Source organism: Scyliorhinus canicula, chromosome 13 (genome assembly GCF_902713615.1).
Source record: "Scyliorhinus canicula chromosome 13, sScyCan1.1, whole genome shotgun sequence".
NCBI classification, from domain to species: Eukaryota; Metazoa; Chordata; class Chondrichthyes; order Carcharhiniformes; family Scyliorhinidae; genus Scyliorhinus; species Scyliorhinus canicula.
In genome coordinates, this window is record NC_052158.1 from 38,812,536 (window position 1) to 38,827,120 (window position 14,585).

Below are 14,585 nucleotides of genomic sequence, written 5' to 3' on the forward strand. Positions count from 1 at the left end.
AGCCACCGCCCTCGTAGCCGCATCGGATGCCAGGAAGATCGCTCTCTTCCTCTCTACAGCCGGGGACCACGTTATCCACATCTACAACTCCCTCACCTTTGCTGAAGGTGAGGACAAGTCCAAGTTCAAAACAGTTCTGCTGAAGATCGACAGCCACTGTGACATCGAAGTCAATGAGAGCTTTGAACACTGTGTTCCAGCAGAGGCTTCAGGGTAAGGATGAACCTTTTCAGTCCTTCTTAACCTATCTCCATATCCTCTCGCAATCCTGTGACTACGGCTCTACTTCTGACTCCATGATCCGAGATCAGATCATTTTCGGGGTCCACTCTGACCCCCTTCGCCAGCAGCTCCTTAAAGTTAAGCAGCTCACCCTTACCATCGCCATTGAGACCTGCGTCCTACACGAGCATGCTACTAACCAATACTCCCATATCAAGGCGACAGAGACGGCACGGCAAGGCCCCCACGATGCGGAGCAGGTGCAGGCCGTAAAACAGCTCCAGGGCCTGAGTCACGATGAGGGCAGCCATTTCGCCCGCTTTTCCCAGGCTCCTGCGCATGCGCACAACGACTGAGGGGACGGCGAGGCCGAGGACTGAACTGCGCAGGTACGCACATCGTTCGACCGCACCGTGCATGCGCGGTGGCGTACGGAGCGTCCTGACGTGCAACAACTGTGGCTCCTCCCACTTAAAGCGGAAATGTCCCGCGAAATCTTGACGCTGTCTCCAGTGTGGCAAGCTTGGCCACTACGCAGCCCTGTGCAGATCTGCTCAACTGCCCACCACACACCAATCCCAGCAGCAGCACAGGAACGTCCGGTCAGTAAAGCAACCCGTTGCAGACTCCGACATGGTTCCAGATCCCGACACCGAGGGCCTCACATCCCAATTCCGGGAAGGCATCATCACCAAGCATACGATGCTTTCCTCAAAAAAGGCCAAGCCCCTCCCAGTGATGAGCATTGATCCGGACGATGAGTGGTGTGCCACCCTACGGTCAACAAATCTCGCATACGTTTCAGGCTGGACACCGGCACTTCAGCCAACCTCATTTCGCAGTGTGACCTGAATACCATTGACGTCAAGCCGAGCAGTCTTCCACCGGCCTGCCAGCTTCTAGACTACAAAGGTAATGCCATTGCTGCCAGTGGCTCATGCCAGCTTGTGGTATCCCATCGTTCTTTAAGAGCCACCCTGCATTTCAAAATTGTAGGGTCCAACAAAGCTTCCTTGCTCGGTGCTCGGGCCTGCAAAATCCTGAATCTTGTGCAGCGGGTTCACTCCATGTCGCCCGCTGAGGCATCAGCCTCACCAGATGCCAACTTCCAAACCCAATTGAATGACATCATTGCACGATACCACAGCGTCTTTGAGGGTATGGGCACACTTCCCTACACATACAAGATTCTTTTCAAACCGAATGCCACACCTGTGGTTCATGCACCCCGTCGGGTGCCGGCACCCCCTTAAGGACCAACTCAAGCAGCAGCTGCAAGACCTCCAGGACCAGGGCGTCATTTCTAAGGTCACGGAACCCACGGACTGGGTTAGCTCCATGGTTTGTGCCAAAAAACTGTCAGGGAAACTGCGCATTTGTATCGACCCCAAAGATTTGAACTGTAACATCATGCGGGAACACTACCCTATCCCTAAGCGCGAAGAGCTCACCAGCGAAATGGATCGTGCCAAGTTTTTTCTCGAAGCTGGATGCCTCCAAGGCGTTTTGGCAGGTACAACTTGACGCATCCAGTCGAAAGCTCTGCACTTTTAACACCCCGTTTGGCCGGTATTGTTACAACCAGATGCCCTTTGTTATCATCTCCGCCTCGGAGGTATTCCATCGAATAATGGATTATTTCTCTAACTACCCTGGCCAGACTGCATGAACTCACATCACCAACAGTCATCAGGGCGCGCAAAGAGACCTTTGCCCATCATGGCATTCCACTCACGGTCATGACTGATAATGGCCCGTTCTTATTCAGTCAGGAGTGGACCGATTTTGCCCAATGGTATTGGATTGGATTAGAACATAGAACAGTACAGCACAGAACAGGCCCTTGATGTTGTGCCGAGCAATAATCACCCTACCCAAGCCAACGTATCCACCCTACTCCAGCAAACCCCCCCCCCTTTTACCCCATTTTTTTTTTAGGACACTAAGGGCAATTTAGCATGGCCAATCCACCTAACCCGCACATCTTTGGACTGTGGGAGGAAACCGGAGTACCCGGAGGAAACCCACGCACACACGGGGAGGACGTGCAGACTCCGCACAGACAGTGACCCAGCCGGGAACTGAACCTGGAACCCTGAAGCTGTGAAGCAATTATGCTAACCACCATGCTACCGTGATTGGATTGGATTGGATTGGATTTGTTTATTGTCACGTGTACCGAGGTACAGTGAAAAGTATTTTTCTGCAAGCAGCTCAACAGATCATGCAGTACAAGGAAGAAAAGGGAATTAAACAAAATTCAAGAAAAGATAAGAAAATACATGAGAATACATAATAGGGCAACACAAGATATACAATGTAACTACATAAGCATTGGCATCGGTTGAAGCATACAGGGTGTAGTGTTAATGAGGTCAGTTAATTAGGGTCATTTAGGAGTCTGGTGACAGTGGGGAAGAAGCTGTTTTTGAGTCTGTTCGTCCTTGTTCTCAGACTTCTGAATCTCCTGCCCGATGGAAAAAGTTGGAAAAGTGAGTAAGCCGGGTGGGAGGGATCCTTGATTATGCTGCCCGCTTTCCCCCGGCAGCGGGAGGTGTAGATGGAATCAATGGATGGAAGGCAGGTTCGTGTGATGGACTGGGCGGTATTCACGACTCTCTGGTATAATTTCACGCACGTCACCTCGAGCCCCCACTACCCCAGTCAAATGGGAAAGTTGAAAATGGGGTACACATTGTCAAACAACTGCTGTGTAAAGCGGCTGATTCGGGTTCAGACTTTAACCTGGCACTGCTAGCCAGCAGACTCCCTTGTCCGCTGGCCTGTCCCCAGCACAGCTGCTAATGAACCGCACACTACAGACGACGGTGCCGGCTATGCACATCCCGGACCTTGACAATTTTCTGGTCCTGCAAAGAATGCAACAGTCTCGGGCCCAATGTAAGTCAGCGTATGACGCCCACGGCACAGATCTCCCTGCTCTGGTCCCTGCTGACCGAGTTTGTGTTCAGCTACCTGACGGTGGCTGGTCTGCCACAGCTGTGGTGGTCAAGCAAGTGGCCCGAGATAATTCCTCGTTCGCATGCATGATGGCTCTTTTCTTCGGCGTAATGGGCGGGCACTGCGGCTGCTTCCACGCTCGCCACCTGAACGTGATGTCCCGCCTCGCCTGCTGATTCCTCAGGACTCACCCTCCCACAAGGTCACCGATCTGCCGCTTCTTTTACCGCCCTCTACATTGGAGGCAGCTCCGCCCGTTCCAGAGCAGGCGGCCCCTGACCCTCCCTTGAGGCGGTCAACCAGAATTTGTCGCCCGCCACAGAAACTGAACGTATAGACTGAATGTTGCATTGCGTTGTTCTTCGTTTACTCACCTGTACATATTGTTCTTTCTAATTTGTTGTATGCACTCTATCTGCACTAGACACCTTCCCATGTAAATATGCTCACGTATTTTGTATATAGTCAGGCTCCTAATCATGTAAATACGCTCACATACTTTGGACATAGTCAGGCACATTCACACACTCACTATTTATTGACATAGACACATTTTTTAAAAGGGGGGAGATGTCATAATATACACACAAGTATATGATGGTGCACAGACAGACATTGATTGACACACAGGATGACCAATGAACACACAGACACAGCAGCCAATCACCAGACAGGACACGGCCACTGTAAAGCCAGAGGACACTAGTTTTTCCGCTCTCTTGGGATGCAGCCTCTGAGACAGCCAGAGCCTGGTGAGCAACAGGTCGAACATCCACCATGTGGTAGTAAGATAGCCTGGTCAGGTTAGCCTCAGGTCTCCAGTCAACTCAGCATTGTGTCAACCCACATCTCAAGTATGTTTAACAGTTGATAGTTCAATAAAATAGAGTTGCATTTTATCCAAGTGTTGGAAGCTGTCTCTCTCACTGCTGTAGTAAACACAGTCCCAGCCTACCCAACACATCATTCTCATTAATCTGAGCCTTGCTGTGATGGTCAATTTTACCAGAAGTCCGGAACTGTTTCAGTGTCTGCAGTTTCTCCATGAGGTCTCGACATGTCTTGGTGAGTTGATATAACAGGTCTGGAAGCAGTCTTGCCGTCGAAATCTGAGCATGTGTTGTTTTTCTTTTTTCTTAGATCTTATCTAATTCTAGCTAAATTACTTCAGTAATTACCTGGTACCATGTGACGTTCCTTGTATAGTTCTCCAAGATGACTAAAAGTCATAGTGTTGACAAAGAACATCAAGCTATGTATTTGAAACAAAGCTAGTTCATTTTACACTACTTCAAATGGTTCGCACACTTCACTAAGAGCTAATAAAACAGTACAAAATCTATGTTGCAGAAAGCTATATTTTCTTTTTAGTACAGCTAACAGTCTATCTCAACCTCTCACTATCCTTCTTCATACCCTTTTCCCAGAATACCTAGAGATACAGCCTTTTATAAGACTACTCTGTGGTGCCATCTAGTGTTGAGTTGCTTGAACATCATCTTGTTAACCCTTTGCACTCCTTACATTGTACATATCATTACACCTGCTAACAAGGTCAAGCAGCACTTAAACTGCACTTGCTCAGCCAACCCCAGCCAGCTCGCAACAATGGCGCCGAGGAGACTGCACCGGCCCTTGGAAAGAACACCCTATCTTAGCCCACACCACCCACCCAATCCCGTAACCCCAGCCAACCCAACATTTTTGGACACAAAGGGCAATTTAGCATGCCCGATCCACCTAACCTGCACATCTTTGGACTGTGGGAGGATACTGGAGCTCCCGGAGGAAACCCACACAGACACGGTGAGAAAGTGCAAATTCGGCACAGATAGTGCTCCAAGCCGGGAATAGAACCTGCGACCCTGGAGCTGTGAAGCAACTGTGCTAACCACTGTGCTGCTGTGACCCCGGTCAGTGTCAATCCAGCAGATCCAAAGCTGCTTGGAGGTTACGGGCACAGGAGATGGCACCGGCAATGCGTGGCACTGAGGCCAACACTGCTAGGGTGACAACTGTGGTGGAGAGCCTGGTGCATGATGTCGGCACCATTAGTGAAGGTGTCCAAGGTGTTGCTCAGTTGGTGACGGCCATGGCTGAGGGTGTAGGCAGAATGTCTGACTCGGGGGGGGGGGGGGGGGGGGGGGGATGTGACGCAGTACCAGCCGACCTTGATGAGATTCTGTGGGCCATGTCCAGCTCTCAGATGGGCATGGCCGAGGAGCTGCAGAGCTTGTCCCAGTCTGAGGAGCATCGCTGAGGGCATCGACACGATGGGACCATGGGGAACCGCGAGGGCTGGCAGAGCCAGAGGTAAACAGTTGGCAGCCTCCACCTCAGATGTGCATCCTGGGGAAGCCAGATGTTCTGGAAGAGCTAGGAGGGCCAAGCACATTGAGGATCGCTGAGGGCGCCAGGGGACATAGGATGGGATGTGGGGGGTGGGGGTAGGGGAGTGGGTATTGTACAGCACATTAAACACCTTCTTGCACAACCAGTATGATGCCTCTTTCACTTCCTTCTACAATGTGGGCTGACCTCCGGACTCTTTGCCCGTCTCTCCAGGCCTCACCCCCCACCGCCACTCATGGAGATCACCCACACTCTGGCTGTGGACATGCCATCAGAGCTGTGTTCCATCCCTGGGTTTTTGGATGTCATGTAGAACATAGAACAGTACAGCACAGAACAGGCCCTTCGGCCCTCGATGTTGTGCCGAGCAATGATCACCCTACTCAAACCCACGTATCCACCCTATACCCGTAACCCAACAACCCCCCCCCCCCCTCCCCCCCCCCCCCTTAACCTTACATTTTAGGACACTATGGGCAATTTATCATGGCCAATCCACCTAACTCGCACATCTTTGGACTGTGGGAGGAAACCGGAGCACCCGGAGGAAACCCACGCACACACGGGGAGGACGTGGAGACTCCGCACAGACAGTGACCCAGCCGGGAATCGAACCTGGGACCCTGGAGTTGTGAAGCATTTATGCTAACCACAATGCTACCATGCTGCCCTTTGCTACCGTGCTGCCCCTGTGTGGTGTTGCCTCCCGCAGTGTTGAGGCACAGTGCCCAGTCATCAGGCTGCGATTGGGATGCTCGGCAATGACTCCCACATGCTCCATGGCCCACCCACGGGGGTCTGTGAAGGGCTCACTTCACCACTTTGCCAATTCCCTTTTAGCGATAGCCTTCAGCTGCACAGCAGTCGTGAGGGTATACACAATCTAGGTGTTGGCACGGTGGTGCTGCGTGCAGTTGCTCCCGGATGCCTACCTAGTGCCTCCCAACTCACCCTCCCATGGCGGCCCACCTCCAGCTCAGGATGAGGGTCCCTTACCCCCCCCCCCCCCCCCCTCCCCACTGAGCACAAGGATGGTAATCCCAGGGCCCCCAGGTTCATTACATACTCGGCTTCCCACTGAAGCCCTTCCACCAGGTACGCATTTCTCAAAAGGGTTCTAATTGGCACCAGCCTGACCACTTTCTGGGGAGACTGATAAATGATGTTGGTTATGGGGTGGTTCTCGTAAATTGTATGGAAATTGGGCTATAGTGGTATAATTGGTTCCTCGCCAAGCTACGGCAAGATCCCAATTTTGCCTAGGGGAGCGGACCGGTTGCATCACAAACTGTTTGACACCTGGCACGGATCTTGTTTATGGCCTCTCCCGCTATTCAATGGCCTTGTTTTGTTGAGTGAGACTGCAACAAGGCCGGAGAATCGCCTCAAAGTGTTGACGTGGGGCAGGATTCGTGGACTTCCAAGACAGCAAAACTGGGGCTGCACCTGGACCGATTCAGTGACCGTGGAGGGTCTGTGGAGACTGTGGACACAATGGATCCCAGTGTGAAACAGTACAGGTTTTGCCGGGTCTGCGATGACACTTGAGGTTGACAAGCTGCGACTGCATATAGACACTTCCCACGCAAACTATCCCAGCCAACAAGATGGGACTGATTGCACTGGTGCATGCCATAATGTAAGGCTGCCTTGCAGACCGTGGCAATGGTGCTTTGTGTCCGTCCACCCTGACCATACAGCCCACCTGGCCACCCCCGCTACTCTCCCTGCCCTGGCAGAAGCCACCAGGCCACTGGCAGGACTGTCAGCAAACGTTGGCGATATTGGACAGTTCCCATATGCCCTATCTCTCCCTCAGCAGTCATGGCGCTTGTTTAATGATTTTTAAAAGCACAAGCGAACCTCGCCATCGGGAATTTCCTCCCCAGTGGAAGCGGAGCATCGCGGAGGCCCTGGAGAATACTGAATTGGGCCCGCTAATGATATGCCAACAGCGTTTACTGGACGTACATTCTGGAATGCATTGACGCCGCTGTTGAGGCACCGGAAAATTGTGATTTGGTACGAAACCAGCGCCGGCTACAATTTCAGTGTCATAGCCGATTCTCCGCCCAATTGCGTTTCCGGTGTCAGCCAACGGAGAATCCCGCCCCTTATTTTTTTCTGATTTGCTTATTTGCCTCTCGAGTGAGAAAAATATGCAGAAGTAACACCACCTACTCCCCCGAGCAAAGGGTTTAGATTTGGATGCAATTTCGACAGCACTTTAAGTTGGGAGCACGTTCAAGACTGATATCAATCCGGGGGAATCATGGATTTGAGCCGGGGAGGATGGATACGAGGTTTCGGGGACGGGAAGAGAGAGGGGTGAAGGAGATGAAGGATTTGTTATTTGAGAGGCGGTTCGTAAGGTTGGAGGAGTTGAGGGGGATGATTGGGTTTCCGCGTGGGGAGGGACTTCAGAAAGGTTTTTCCCAATCTTTCCAACAGCACCTGCCTCCTTGGCGATTTATGGGAGAATTTTGGAGGAGAATAAAGTGTCTGTGGAGGGGGTTGAGGCCAAGTGGGAGGAGGAGTTGGGGTTGGTGCTGGAGGAGGGACTGTGTTGTGAGATGCTGCAGAGGGTGAATGCCTCGATCTTGTGCGCGAGACTGGGGTTGATGTAGTTGAGGGACACACCTGATGAAGTCAAAGATGAGCCGGCTGTTTGAGGGGGTAGAGGATACTTGTGAACGGTGCGGGAGGGAGCTGGCTAATCATGTGCATATGTTCTCATACTGCCTGAAGTTGGGGAAATTCAGGGGGTTGTTTTTTAGCACCATGTCAGAGTGGGTGTCAGACCTGCTCGAGTTGCAGACGGGAGCGGAGGCAGATGTTTCACCCTTCTCCTCACTGCTGGCTGGTAGACGGGACCTGTTGGGGTGGAGGTCAGCTTCTCCACCCTGTGCCTCGGCGTGCCTCGGGGGAATCTAATGCAGCTCTTACATCTTGAGAAGGTGAAATTTGCCCGAAAGGGGGCAAACGAGGGGCTCCACAAGAAGCGGGGTTTGTTTATTTTGCATTTCGGAGAGCTAGTTACCGTCAACTGTTCACGGGGGGGGGGGGGGGGGGGGGGGGGGGGGGGGGGGTGATTAGTGCAGAGTTTATTCTATTTGGGGATGTCAAGTTTTTGTTTTGTTTTATTTTGTAAAATGGTAAAGTGCAAAAAATTTGCAAAAAATTTGAATAAAAGCACTTTTTAAAAAAATAAATCAGTTTAAAATCTACAGTACAAAATGAAGCAGTTTCAGAGGAGCAGCATTTTTACCTTCATTCAATAATCCAGGATAGAAAAAAGGAAAGAGTTTCTCTGTGAAGGTGTCAGTGAAAGTGTGGAGAACGGACATGTCATCAGCATTGTAAAAGGTCACCTGTCCTCCCTCATAGTCCAGGAAAACTCCGATCTTCCTGGGATTTACACTCAGGGTCAGGGATACTGATGGGCTTTCAGTAGCTACATATTGATTCTCATCTTGCAGCCACAGAAGCCAGTAACCGTGCTTCGAGCACAGTTTTATCGATCCCTTCCTATTGGCTGATTCACTCACCACACCCACGATCCACTCACTCTTGCCCCCAACCTCCACTTCCCAGTAATGTTTCCCTGTTGTGAAACTCTGTGAACACAGGACACAGGGATGCTCGTCAAATCTCTCTGGGTTATCAGGAACCTGTAAGGCTCTGAGACCAGATTTCACACTGGTCCGGTTCTCAGACAGGACGAGGTGACAATGCGCTGTGTTTGGGTCCAGGGTCAGTGAGGCTGGAACTGGGGAAATAAAACAGACAGCATGTTTAATATTTTAGATAGAGGAAAGTGTAAGGACACAGATTAATATCTGACATCTGTAAAACAGGAATCAGCATCCAGTCCATAATATTTTTATCAGTGAATACTGTGGTCCACAGTTAAAATATATTCCCAGTGTGTACAGTGAACAGGTATTTCAATCACTGGCATGTTGTCCGGTTAGGTATAATCACAGAATCACATCGGTCATCAAGTCTGCATCGATACGTGAAAAGTGCCTGACCTATCTACCTAATACCATTTGCCAGCACTTGGCCCACACCTTTGGATGTTATAATGTGCCAAGTGCTCATACTGGTACTTTTTAAAGGATGTGACACAACCTGTCTCTACCACCCTCCCAGGCAGTGCATTCCAGACCGTCACCACCCTCTGGGTAAAACAGATTTCCCTCAAATCCTCCCCCCCAAACCTCCTGCCCCTTGCCTTGATCTTGTGTCCCCTCGTGACTGACCCCTCAACTAAGATAACAGCTGCTCCCTATCCACCCTGTCCATGCCCCTCATAGTCATGTACACCTCGATCAGGTCGCCCCTCAGTCTTCTCTGCTCCAACGAAAACCCAAGCCTATACAATTTCTTTCCATAACAATTTCTCTTCATAACTTCATAAACATAATTTAACACGCAAAAAACTGTACCGTTTTATGTGTATAACGGGGTCTTTCTCGACACTGCCCCGCTAAATGGGTCATCTTTTCTGGCCTCGGTTGGGAACTCCACATTTCCTGCACTGACGTGCTCAGCTCATCAGTGCAGGAAAAGGTCAGGCGCCATTTTCAAATGCCGTCCCGATCTCTTAACCCCCACTCAGACACCAAACCACAGCTTCCAGGCCCCACCCCCACTGTCCCAAAATACCTTGAGCCTCCGCACACCCCACCTCTTAAGGACACCCCCGGGGACGATCCCTGACATGGGAAACCAGGCACCTGAACACCTTGGTGTTGCCAGCCTCGCACCCTGGCAGTGCCCCTGCCAAGCCTGACAGTGACACTCTGGCAGTGCGCAGTGGCACTGCCAGCATGCCCAGATGACTGTGGCAGCGGTAGGGTACCACCTGCTAGAACCCCACCACCGAGAGGCCTCCGATGGCGAGGGAGACCTCCACCCAGGTTCTCTTATGCCTGGTCCATTTTTGTATGGACCAGTGTTAAACTGCGCCATGGCGAGGTCACCCAGGCGCGGCCATTCATTCCCGAGCCTCGGGAGAATCGGGTGCTGACATATTTAAATGAGTCAAATGGTCTGAAGGTAGATAAATCCCTGGACCGGATTGACTACACCACAGGGTTATAAAAGAGATAGCTGAGGAGATTGTGTTGGCATTGAAGGTGATCGTTCAAGAATCACTGGAGGCAGGGAGGGTGACAGAGGACTGGAAAGTGGCTCATGTTTAACACCCCTGTTTAAGAAGGGTGGGAGGCAGAAGACGGGAAATTATAGGCCGGTTAGCCTGACTTCGGTCATTGGTAAGATTTTAGAGTCCATTATTAAAGATGAGATCGAGGAGTACTTGAAAGTGCATGGTAAAATAGGACTGAGTCAGCATGGCTTTGTCAAGGGCAGGTCATGCCTGACAAATCTGTTAAGAGTTCTTTGAGGTAGTAACAAGGATGTTAGATAAAGGAGAACCAGTGGACTTGATTTAATTAGATTTCCAGAAGGCCTTTGACAAGGTGCCGCATAGGAGATTGTTAAATAAGTTTTTTTTTAAGTATACTTATTCAAATGTTCAATGATTTTAAACAAAACACTCCAAACAGTAAAAGGAATAAAGCACAAAACAAGCAAAAATTATACAAGGGATTTCCAACAAAATACACTAACGCCCATTTAGCAAATAAACACGGCAGTAAGGAAAACGCCCCACTCTAATCTAAACAAAAGAGAAAAACCAACCGCCTCCCTCACACCCCCCCCCCCCCTCCCCCCCGCCCCCCCCACCCTGGGTTGCTGCTGCTGTTGACCTCCACCTAACGTTCTGTGAGAAAGTCTAGGAACGGTTGCCACTGCCTGGAGATCCCCTGCACAGACCCTCGCAAGGCAAACTTTATCCTTTCCAGCTTGATACCCGGCCATATCGTTAATACAAGCTTCCACGCCCGGGGGCTTCGCATCCTTCCACATTAGTAGGATCCTCCGCTGGGCTACCAGGGACGCAAAGGCCAGAACACCGGCCTCTTTCGGCTCCTGCACTCCCGGTTCGTCCGTTACCCCATATAATGCTATCCCCCAGCTCGGCTTGACCCGGGTGTTCACCACTTTGGACATAGTCCTCGCAAAGCCCCTCCAGCGCCGGGCACGTCCAGAACATATGGGCATGATTTGCTGGGCTCCCCAAGCACCTCACACACCAGCCCTCCACCCCAAAAAACCTACTCATCCTCACCCCCGTCATATGCGCCCCATGAACAACTTTGAACTGTATTAGGCTGAGCCTGGCGCAAGAGGAGGAGGAATTAACCCTACTCAGGGCATCAGCCCACAGATCCTCATCCAGCTCCTCCCCGAGCTCCTCCTCCCACTTGCCCTTTAACTCCTCCACCGAGGCCTCCTCCATTTCCTGCAGTTCCTGACAGATCACCGAGACCTTGCCTTCTCCAACCCATACGCCCGAAATCACCCTGCCCTGAATGCTTCGTGCTGGGAGCACTGGAAATTCTCTCACTTGCCATCTCACAAACGCCCTCACTTGCATGTACCTAAAAGCATTCCCGGGAGGTAACCCAAATTTCTCCTCTAGCGCCCCTAGACTTGCAAAAGTCCCATCGATGAATAGGTCCCCCATTCTTTTAATCCTTGGCCGATGCCAGCTCAGAAACCCCCCATCCATCCTACGCAGAATGCATAGCTGTTTAGCTCACTGGGCTAAATCGCTGGCTTTGAAAGCAGACCTAGGCAAGCCAGCAGCACGGTTCGATTCCCGTAAGAGCCTCCCCGAACAGGCGCCAGAATATGGCGACTAGGGGCTTTTCACAGTAACTTCATTTGACAATAAACGATTTTCATTTTCAACCTGTGGTTCTCTCGTATCGGGGACCAGACCGAGGCCCCCACCTCGCCCCTATGTCGCCTCCACTGCCCCCAGATCTTCAGTGTCACCGCCACCACCAGACTTGTGGTATACCTTGTCAACGGGAGCGGCAACAGTGCCATCACCTGCGCCCCCAGACTCGTACCCACACAAGACGCCACCTCTAGCCTCTTCCACGCCGCCCCCTCTCCCTCCATTACCCACTTACGGATCATTGCCACATTAGCTGCACAATAATTGCCACATAGATTTGGCAGCACCAGCCCCCCTCTGTCCCTGCTACACTCCAAAAACACCCTCTTCACCCTCGGGGTCTTATTCGCCCATACGAATCCCATAATGCTCCTGCTTACCCGTTTTAAAAAAGCCCTGGGGATTAGGATGGGCAGGCACTGGAACACGAACAGGAACCTCGGGAGGACCGTCATCTTGACCCACTGCACCCTCCCCGCCAGAGAGAGTGGCAGCATATCCCATCTCTTGAAATCCTCCTCCATCTGTTCCACCAACCATGCCAAATTGATCTTATGCAGGGCTCCCCAGTTCCTAGCTACCTGGATCCCCAGGTATCGAAAGCTCCTCTCCACCCTCTTCAGCGGAAGCTCGTCTATCCCCCTTCCCTGGTCCCCCGCATGCACCACAAAGAGCTCACTCTTCCCCACATTGAGCTTATAACCCAAAAAGTCCCCAAGGATCCACATAACCTCCACCATCCCCTTCACTGGGTCTGCAACATATAACAGCAGGTCAGCAGCATATAACGACACCTGGTGTTCTCCCCCCCCTCCCCCCCAACCAATCCCCTCCAGTCCTAGACTCCCTCAGTGCCATGGCCAGTGGCTCAATTGCCAGTGCAAACAACAAGGGGGATAAGGGACACCCCTGCCTCGTCCCGGGTACAACCTAAAGTACTCCGACCTCTGCCGGGTTGTAGCCACACTCGCCACTGGGGCCCTATATAACAGCCTGACCCACCTTATGAACCCTTCCACGAACCCAAACCTCCTGAGCACTTCCCAGAGATACTCCCACTCCACCCGATCGGCGGCCTTCTCCGCGTCCATGGCCGCCACTGCCTCCACCGAGGGGTCTTATTCGCCCATATGAATCCCATAATGCTCCTGCTTACCCATTTAAAAATAACCTTGGGGATTAGGATGGGCAGGCACTGGAACACAAACAGAAACCTTGGGAGGACCATCATCTTGATCGACTGCACCCTACCCGCCAGGGAGAGTGGCAGCATATCCCATCTCTTGAAATCCTCCTCCATCTGTTCCAGTTCCTCCTCCACCGAAGACATCATGATCACATTTAAGAGCCTCCGCACATTCGTGTTTAACTGCCTGCCCTTCACAAACCCCGTCTGGTCCTCATGGATTACCCCCGGGACACAGTCCTCAAAGAGATTGTTAAATAAGTTAAGAGCTCATGGTGTTAAGGGTAAGATCCTGGCATGGATACAGTATTGGCTGACTGGCAGATGGCAGTGAGTGGGGATAAAGTGGTCTTTTTCAGCCGGTGATTAGTGGTGTGCCTCAGGGGTCTGTGCTGGGATCACAACTTTTCACAATATACATTAATGATCTGGAAGAAGGAACTGAAGACACTGTTGCTAAGTTTGCAAATGATACAAAGATCTGTCCAGGTAGTATTGAGAAAGCAGGCGGGCTGCAGAAGGATTTGGACAGGCTAGGAGAGTGGGCAAAGTGGCAGATGAAATACAATGTGGAAAAGTGTGAGGTTATGCACTTTGGAAAGAAAAATGGAGGATAGACTATTTTCTAAATGGGGAGATGCTTCAGAAAGCAGAAGCACAAAGGGACTTGGGAGTCCTTGTCACGATTCTCTTAAGGTTAACGTACAGGTTCAGTCGGCATTTAGGAAGGCAAATGCAGTGTTAGCATTCATGTCAAGACAGTAAGAAGTCTTACAACACCAGGTTAAAGTCCAACAGGTTTGTTTCAAACACGAGCTTTCGGAGCACGGCTCCTTCTTCAGGTGAATGGAAAGGCTTGTTCCAGAAATGTTTATATAGACACAGTCAGAGATGCCCCGGAATGCGAGCACCTGCAGGCAATCAAATCATCAAAGATGCAGAGAGAGAGGTAACTCCAGGTTAAAGAGGTGTGAATTGTCCCAAGCCAGTTCAGTCGGTAGGCCTCTGCAAGTCCAGGCTTGTTGGTGGGGGCCGAATGTAATG

The 14,585-nt window shown here is 51.3% G+C and overlaps 1 protein-coding gene across 1 annotated transcript in view; it reads right to left on the reverse strand.

The window, feature by feature from the left end:
- Positions 1-8,759: 8,759 nt before the first annotated feature.
- LOC119975563 (zinc-binding protein A33-like) overlaps positions 8,760-14,585 on the reverse strand; it is a 60,699-nt gene continuing 54,873 nt past the window's right edge. Inside the window, exon 6 of the mRNA XM_038815350.1 lies at positions 8,760-9,304. Within this exon, the coding sequence (XP_038671278.1) occupies positions 8,760-9,304 (545 nt within the window). The remainder of the gene's footprint in view (positions 9,305-14,585) is intronic.